The sequence below is a fragment of the Colobus angolensis genome, unplaced genomic scaffold, assembly GCF_000951035.1.
Source record: "Colobus angolensis palliatus isolate OR3802 unplaced genomic scaffold, Cang.pa_1.0 Scaffold149, whole genome shotgun sequence".
Taxonomy (NCBI): Eukaryota; Metazoa; Chordata; class Mammalia; order Primates; family Cercopithecidae; genus Colobus; species Colobus angolensis.
Genome location: NW_012114588.1, coordinates 2376508 through 2384520, shown reverse-complemented (window position 1 = coordinate 2384520; position 8013 = coordinate 2376508). Strand labels below are relative to the sequence as shown.

Here is an 8013-nt window from a genome sequence, read left to right as displayed (position 1 = left end):
CCGCCTCACGGCCCCCTCCACGCCGGACCCAAGCCGGCCGGACCCCGTCCTGCCCTGGCTCCCTCGCTACCCCTCACCCCGCCTCGCTGGGCTGGGACTGGGGCTGCAGGCTGGCCTCTTGGACGGGGGAGCCGGAGGCTGCGCCCAGCTCCACGTGTCAGCCTCGGGATACGTCAGAGCCCGAGTAGACCCCGGGTCCCACCCCAGCCTCCACCCGGCGGCCCGCCCGCCGTTCCTCGCCACGTGTCACCATCGCTCCCCACCCCGGGACCCCTAGGCGGGGTGGGGAGACCCTCCTCACCCAGGGCGGCTTGGGGTATGTTTTCCCCACCCCAGAGAACCCAGGTCCCTGACTGTCACTCCGCCCGCAGTAAGACCTATGGCAACGTGCTGGTGTTGGACGGTGTCATCCAGTGCACGGAGAGGGACGAGTTCTCCTACCAGGAGATGATCGCCAACCTGCCTCTCTGCAGCCACCCCAACCCGCGAAAGGTACCCCAGTGTCCCCTGGAACAGTGCCGGACGAGGGGCGGCCCCAGGTGTGCCCCGGACTCTTCCCAGATGCTGCCTGCACGGTTGTCAGAGGAAGTGCTAGCAAGGCCAGGGAGTCCCGCAGAGGGGTGGGGGCCGACACTGACGCGGCCTCGGAAGCCTAGGGCAGCCCTGGAAGGAACTTCCAGGAAAGGGGACACCAGCATGAAAGATTTTTCGAGGGTAGAAAATGATGAGGCCCATGGATCCGAGGGACCAGGGGGTCTGCTTCTGGGGCCTGGGGGCGCCCAGTTCTGCCAGGGCCCCTGCCTTTACTGCCCCCTCCTCCCAGGTGCTGATCATCGGGGGCGGAGATGGAGGTGTCCTGCGTGAGGTGGTGAAGCACCCCTCCGTGGAGTCTGTGGTCCAGTGTGAGATAGACGAGGTGAGTGCCGGCATAGAGCCAACTGGGTGGGGTTTGAGTCCTGGTTCTCCCGCCGGCCAGCTGTGCCCTTGAAATGGGTGCACACCCCTGAGCAAGGCAGGTAGGGCCTGTTTCCCCATCTGGAAAACACCTGGTCAGGGAGGGTTCAGTAGGAAAACCAGATGGCAGAGGGCCTGGCAGGTGGTGAGGGCACGTGCGTGGCGAGTTCTTTTTTTTTTTTCTGAGACGGAGTTTCGCTCTTGTTGTTCAGGCTGGAGTGCAGTGGCACGATCTCGGCTCACTACAACCTCCACCTCCCAGGCTTAAGTAATTCTTCCACCTCAGCCTCCCAAGTAGCTGGGATTACAGATATGCACTACCATGCCCAGCTAATTTTATATTTTTAGTAGAGACGGGGTTTCTCCATGTTGGTCAGGCTGGTCTTGGACCTCGTGACCTCAGGTGATCTGCCAGCCTTGGCCTCCCAAAGTAGTGGGATTACAGGCGTGAGCCATCCCGCCCAGTCGACTAAGCTGATTTTTAAGCTGATTTTTAATCTCATCCCCCGGCAGGGCCCAGAGACAGCTCAACTATTAGTATATTACCCCTTACGCTCAGTAGCTGCTCACTAAAATCATGCTACGTGCCAGGTGTTGCCCGGGTACGGGGACAGTGGTAGACAGATCAGTCCCTGCCCCCTAGGAGCTGATGTCCTAGTTAAAGGAGACATCAAATGGCCAGACACAGTGGCTCACGCCTCCCAGCACTTTGGGAGGCTGAGGTGGGCAGATCACAAAGTCAGGAGTTTGAGACCAGCCTGGCCAACATGATGAAACCCCCGTCTCTATTAAAAATACAAAAAAAAAAAGAAATGGCGGGACTTGGTGGCGTGCACCTGTAATTCCAACTACTTGGGAGGCTGAGGCAGGAAGTTGCAGTGAGCTGAGATCGTGCCACTGCACTCCAGCCTGGGCAGCAAAGCAAGACTCTGTCTCGAAAAAATAAATATTGGCCAGGCGTGGTGGCTCACACCTGTAATCCCAGCACTTTGGGAGGCTGAGGTGGGTGGATCACCAGGGCAGGAGGTCTGAGACCATCCTGGCTAACACGGTGAAACCCCATCTCTACTAAAAATACAAAAAATTAGCCAGGCGTGGTGGCAGACGCCTGTAATCCATGCTACTCGGGAGGCTGAGGCAGGAGAATGGCGTGAACCTGGGAGGCGGAGCTTGCAGTGAGCCGAGATCGCGCCACTGCACTCCAGCCTGGGTGACACAGCGAGACTCCATCTCAAAAAAGAAAAAAAATAGATAAATAAATAAAATAGGAAGGGACAAGAAAGCCACTCAGACAGGGTGATTTGGTCTGGAAGGAGGGGGTAGGGATGGGAGAGAGGAGCTCAAGCCACAGGCAAGAGCCGGCTCCAGGAGAAACAGAGGTACCAGAGTTCTTCTCGCTTTACACATAATAAACAGATTCCCAAAAGGGGCCGGCTGTGGAGGCTCACAACTGTAATCCTAGCGCCGGAGGTGGGAGGATCCCTCGAGCCTAGGAGTTCGAGGCAACATAGGGAGACTCCATCTCTACCAAAAATTTAAAAAGTAGCCGAGTATGATGGAACACACTTGAAGTCCCAGCTACTCAGGAGGCTGAGGTGGGAGGATCACCTGAGCCCTGGAGGCCGAAGGTGCAGTGAGCCATGATCCATGCCATTGTACTCCAGCCTAGGCCACAGAGTGAGACCCTGTCTCAAAAAAAAAGAAGAAGAAAAAGGCAGGGGTTGGCCAAGGCCACTTGCCTGTGAGGCACTTGGAGAGTCCCACGTGGCTGTGTCTGGCTCCAGGTCCCCCAGCCCCTTGGCCCAGTCTGGTCCCTCCCATCCCCTCCAGGATGTCATCCAGGTCTCCAAGAAGTTCCTGCCAGGCATGGCCATTGGCTACTCTAGCTCGAAGCTGACCCTACATGTGGGTGACGGTTTTGAGTTCATGAAACAGAATCAGGATGCCTTCGATGTGATCATCACTGACTCCTCAGACCCTATGGGTAAGCAGCGGATGGGCCCCAGGGTTTTCTGGCAGCTGCCGGTCTGGAGGTCAGCCTCCCCCAGGCCTTCAGAGTAGAGGATAGAGCAGCCTCCCGTCCCCTGAACTAGAGCTGTACTTTTCCCTTCTCAGTTGTTACCTGCCCTCTGAAACATGGCTCAGGACAGTAGGCAGGACGCAGGCCACTGCCCTGAGTTCACAAGCTGGGCCCCAAGGAGAGTGGGGATCTGGCATTGGGACACTGAGGCCCGCGTGTCCTCTTCAGCCTCCCCTCTGCTCTGGACTGGTCAGCATTGGAGTGGGGGCAGGTTCTAGTCTTGGACCAACACCTGGGGTAGAGGTTCCTCTGCCGTGGTGCCAGTGAGACTTCCCCAAGAATGGGACTCAGGTGTGGAGCCTGTCACCCACAGACCTGGGCTCAGATCCTGGCTCTGGCCACCTGACAGCTGTGTGGGTCTGTGTAGCGGGGTAACAGTGGCCCTGGAGGTCTCAGCCAGACTGTGTTCAGTGTGCCTCCCTCCATCCTTCCCCAGGCCCCGCCGAAAGTCTCTTCAAGGAGTCCTATTACCAGCTTATGAAGACGGCCCTTAAGGAAGATGGTGTCCTCTGCTGCCAGGGTGAGCCACAGGCCTGGAGCAGTGGGGCGGGGCAGGTGGGGCGGGGCAGGGCAGGCCTTACCAGATGCTGATGTTTTGGGGCCCCCAGGCGAGTGCCAGTGGCTGCACCTTGACCTCATCAAGGAGATGCGGCAGTTCTGCCAGTCCCTGTTCCCCGTGGTGGCCTACGCCTACTGCACCATCCCCACCTACCCCAGCGGCCAGATCGGCTTCATGCTGTGCAGCAAGAACCCGGTGAGATGGGGGTGCCCAGTGGTGGGGGTCAGGGGGAAGGTGGGCATAAATAGCTCTCCCCCTGCCGGGCGCAGTGGCTCACGCCTGTAATCCCAGCACTTTGGGTGGCCGAGGCGGGTGGATCAGGAGGTCAGGAGATGGAGACCATCCTGGCTAACACAGTGAAACCCCATCTCTACTAAAAATACAAAAAAAATTAGCTGGACACGGTGGCGTTTGTCTATTGTCCCAGCTGTTGGGGAGGCTGAGGCAGGAGAATGGCGTGAACCCGGGAGGCGGAGCTTGCAGTCAGCCGAGATCACACCACTGCACTCCAGCCTGGGTAACAGAGAAAGGCTCCGTCTCAAAAAAAAAAAAATAGAGCCCTCCCCAGGCCGGGTGCATTGTCTCATGCCTGGAATCCCAGCACTTTGGGAGACCGAGGCGGGCAGATTACTTGAGGTCAGGAGTTCAAGACCAGCCTGACCAACATGGAGAAACCCCATCTCTACTCAAAATACAAAAAAAAAAAAAAATTAGCTGGGTGTGGTGGCGTGTACCTGAGGCTGAGGCAGGAGAATCACTTGAACCTGGGAGGCAGATGTTGCAGCGAGCCGAGATGACGCCACTGCACTCCAGCGTGGGCAACAGAGCGAGACTCTGTCTCAAGAAAAAAAAAGCAAAGTGCCCCCCCTGATGTGCCCCGTCCCGGTTCCCAGAGCACCAACTTCCAGGAGCCGGTGCAGCCGCTGACGCAGCAGCAGGTGGCACAGATGCAGCTGAAGTACTACAACTCCGACGTGCACCGCGCCGCCTTCGTGCTGCCCGAGTTTGCCCGCAAGGTGGGTGGCCTGCGGGGCTGGGTGGGGGGACCCAGGGACCCAGAGCACCCTCCTGACTGGCCTCGTGTCCCTCCAGGCCCTGAATGATGTGAGCTGAGCCCAGGCACCACCGCGGATGCCACCCAGGACCTGGGACCTTGGAGTCTGCAGGGTGCCTCAGCCCCTCCAGCCCTGGGCCAGACCTCCTCCCGGCTCTCGCCCACCAACCAACTGTTACAAGCCCCAGAATGCTGCCCGGCCTGCCCTGCTAGGCGGACTGTCTGTGTGTCTGTCTCTCTGGCGTTCCACCTCCAAGCCTATACCAGCTGTGTACAGCGCCATCTCTCTGCCTTCTGTTGCCCCTCACTCACCAAACACGTGTATTTATAGCAAAGATTGGAGTTCTGTGTCTCCTGACCTTGGCTGGGCCCAGGCAGGGCCACATTCATTGGGCGCCTCTGGGGTGAGGGTCTGCAAGGGCCTTGCTGTCTGATCCCCAAAGGTCTGCTGCAGGCCTGGGGCTGCAGGTGGGCCCTCGTGGATAGCCTGGGACACAGACGGTCACCGCAGTCATCATGTGGGACCCAGAACTGTCCTGGGAAGCTGACGTAGCCGTCCCTTTACCAACCCTTCACAAGACCACTGGTGACAGCCCCCCAAGGCAGTGGGGTGAGTGAGGTCAGGGTGGGGCTGCCCAGGAGCCGCCTCAGAATTGAGGCCACTCACAGGTGTAAGTCAGGTCCCATCCAGGTACTCCAGGGCAAATACAGGAAGGGGTGGCAGGGCTAGTTTTTTGGGCCTTTTTAAGCACATCAGGAGCTTAACACTGGCCCAGTGACTGTGCCCTGACCCCACTCGAGCTATTCAGACTTGGGTTCAAATTCCCACCATGCCCCGCCTCCTGTGTGGACAAATTGAGAAAGCAGATGTGGGCACCCGCACCAGAGACTGCGAGGACAGGGGCTGTCCCCTCTCCAAGGTGCTGAACTCCCGCCTTCCAGGACGCAACGTTGGTGGGAGGAGGACAGAAAAAGAACGCTCCTTGCATGGGCATGGGCCTGAGTTGCCAACCCCTTTCCCCACCCTGGGCAGGGGCTGGGCCACAGGATGAATCAGGGTGGGAGGCCCCACTCCCAGCTGAGGCAGCCACCTCGGAGCCCTGACTCACCCGGGAATGTTTTCCGGGACATCAGAATAAGGGGGATTCAGTTTCGCCATAAACTCTGGCCTCAGGCCAGTCACAGCCCTCCAGGCTCCACCTGCCCGCCACTCCCCACCTCTGTGAGCTCACCAGACTGAGCACCTTCAGACCTTTGGCCCGTCAGCAGATCTGACCTCAGGCTAACTATTCCAGGCCGCCCTGACCTTTCAAATCAATCTGGGGAGCTGGCATCTGCCCCGGGGCCTTCACAGTCCCAGGGAAGGCCCGAGAGGAGCAGCTGGTGGTCAGGTGGGTTGGTAGGGGCTACTTCTGGAGCCTAACAGGCCAGGCTGCAGCTGGGTGGACCAGGCACTCTCATCTAATCTTCACAACCACCTGCCTGCAAGGTACTGTTCCTGCTGCACAGAGAGGCAAGGCGATGTGCCTGAGGGCACACAGCCAATCAGCAGCTACCGTATGAGGACACTCCACCCTGCTCACCCCAGGGCCTCCTGCATCTCAGGCCAGGCACTCTGGATGTCCCGGCATGGATGGTTTCTCTGGCATCTACTCCCTGGCCAAGATCCAGGCAGGAATGCTGCCCCCTTAGAGGGACGATCCCATGACCCCCCTAGGTGTGAGGGCCTTTCCCCAAGGGCTCTGGAATCAGACCTCGGTCCAGATCTCAACTCTGCTTCCCTTAGCTCTGTGACCTGCAGCCATGCAGACCCTCTGCCTGTTACCCCGATGTCAAGGGGGAGCACACCGTCCATTAGGAAGCTTTGGTGAGAAGCACGTGCGACACAGCACTCAACCAGTGTCAGAGCTCTGCACTGGCCCATCAGGACCACCTATCAGGGCGAGGAGAGAGTGTGGACCAGGTTGCGGAAACAGCCAGGGCCATCTGGGAAGCAGGAGATCTGGGAAGCAGCAGCAGGAAGATGAAGTTGCCGGCAGCGTGGATCCTCTGCCTCCCCAGCCTATAGTCAAGTCTATACACACACCTGCCCGCCTCGAAGGGGCATGTGCCAGGGATGGGGGCAAGCCTGAGCCCCACGACCGGTGGGTGCGATGCAGCCCGGGATAATTACTGAAACAAGCAGCCTTGATGAGGACACCACCTGGGTCCCCCAATGTCCCAGAAATCTTTGGGCCACAAACGGGCCCAGTGTGGCAGGGGGAATAACATCAATCCTATCTAGACTTTTCAAAATTTGATTTATTAAAATGAGCCAGGCCCCTGGCTTAAGGATTCATGGGTCCCTGTGGCTTGTCAGAAGAAAAATCACAGTCCTCCTCCCGCGGCCTCTTTCCCTCTTGGAGCTAATTATTTTGGTGTGTATCTTCTGTAGTAGAAAAAGAAATCGATTTGGTGTTTGTCCCCACTTCCTGCCACGGAGCCCCTAACACCTTTGGAAATTCCTGATCGGTAGGAGTGTCTTGTCTTTCATTATATGCTCCGTCAGAGAACTCCCGAGTTTATGCTAACGCAGTGATTTAGGGTAGAGCCCCTGGGGAGCTTCAGGGTGGGGCTGGTAAGACCTAAAGACTGGAGGGTTGGGACTTTCACCCCACCCAGTGACCGCCAGGAAAGGATCAGGAGAAGTCTGGAGATGAAGCTCTGCAAATTCATGAACAATGAGCACAGCCCGGATTTGGTGGCTCACGCCTGTAATCCCAGCACTTTGGGAGGCCGAGGTGCACAGATCACTAGAGGCCAGGTGTGTTGGGCAGCCAACGTCGCAAAACCTCGTCTCTACTAAAAATACAAATATTAGCCGGGCGTGGTGGCGCGCGTTGATATCGCCAGCTACTCAGGAGACTGAGGCTGGGGAATCGCTTAAACCCAGGAAGCAAAGGCTGTGAAACTAACTTTGCCAAATTATGACTGAGACAGTGAAGGAGACCTGTCTTAACCAACTCCATCTTGCTTCTAACCGCCAAGCTGTCCTTGTTCATTCTTGGGTGTAGGCTGAACTAACTTTGGGAGAAACTTAGTTTATAGTTTAAACAAAGACGGTCACAGCCCTTTCTCAAAGCAGATGTTCTTGCCTGGGGACTAGATTGTCTTTGTAGGATTAACATTAGCCACAAGATTAGAAATTATAGTTTAGAGTCATGCAGCTGGAGGCTACAAGATTCCAACCCTCCCTAAACTGCTCCTAAAATCAGTCCTTGAGATATTTTGCAGACCCTGCACTTCATGGCCCCACCCAGATGGATAAACTGGCTCATCTGATCCTGTGACCCCGACCCAGAAACGGAGTCAGTGCAAGACAGCTGT

General features: G+C 57.5%; 1 protein-coding gene across 1 annotated transcript; it reads left to right on the top strand.

Moving 5' to 3' along the window:
- Window positions 1–39: 39 nt before the first annotated feature.
- SRM (spermidine synthase) lies at window positions 40–4982 on the top strand. Its single transcript, XM_011935804.1, has 7 exons — window positions 40–492; window positions 824–916; window positions 2785–2938; window positions 3471–3554; window positions 3643–3788; window positions 4487–4609; window positions 4686–4982. The coding sequence occupies exons 1-7, from the start codon at window positions 319–321 to the stop codon at window positions 4704–4706; spliced, it is 795 nt and encodes a 264-aa protein (XP_011791194.1). The 5' UTR covers window positions 40–318; the 3' UTR covers window positions 4707–4982.
- Window positions 4983–8013: the final 3031 nt, after the last annotated feature.

What these genes read in the sequence shown, in the direction of transcription:
- SRM (XM_011935804.1), top strand. Translation starts at nt 319, where the DNA reads ATGTTTTCCCCACCCCAGAGAACCCAGGTCCCTGACTGTCACTCCGCC. An exon ending in TCCAGTGTGAGATAGACGAG is followed by an intron (nt 917 to 2,784) that starts GTGAGTGCCGGC and finishes CATCCCCTCCAG; the next exon opens with GATGTCATCCAGGTCTCCAA. An exon ending in TGCCCGAGTTTGCCCGCAAG is followed by an intron (nt 4,610 to 4,685) that starts GTGGGTGGCCTG and finishes GTGTCCCTCCAG; the next exon opens with GCCCTGAATGATGTGAGCTG.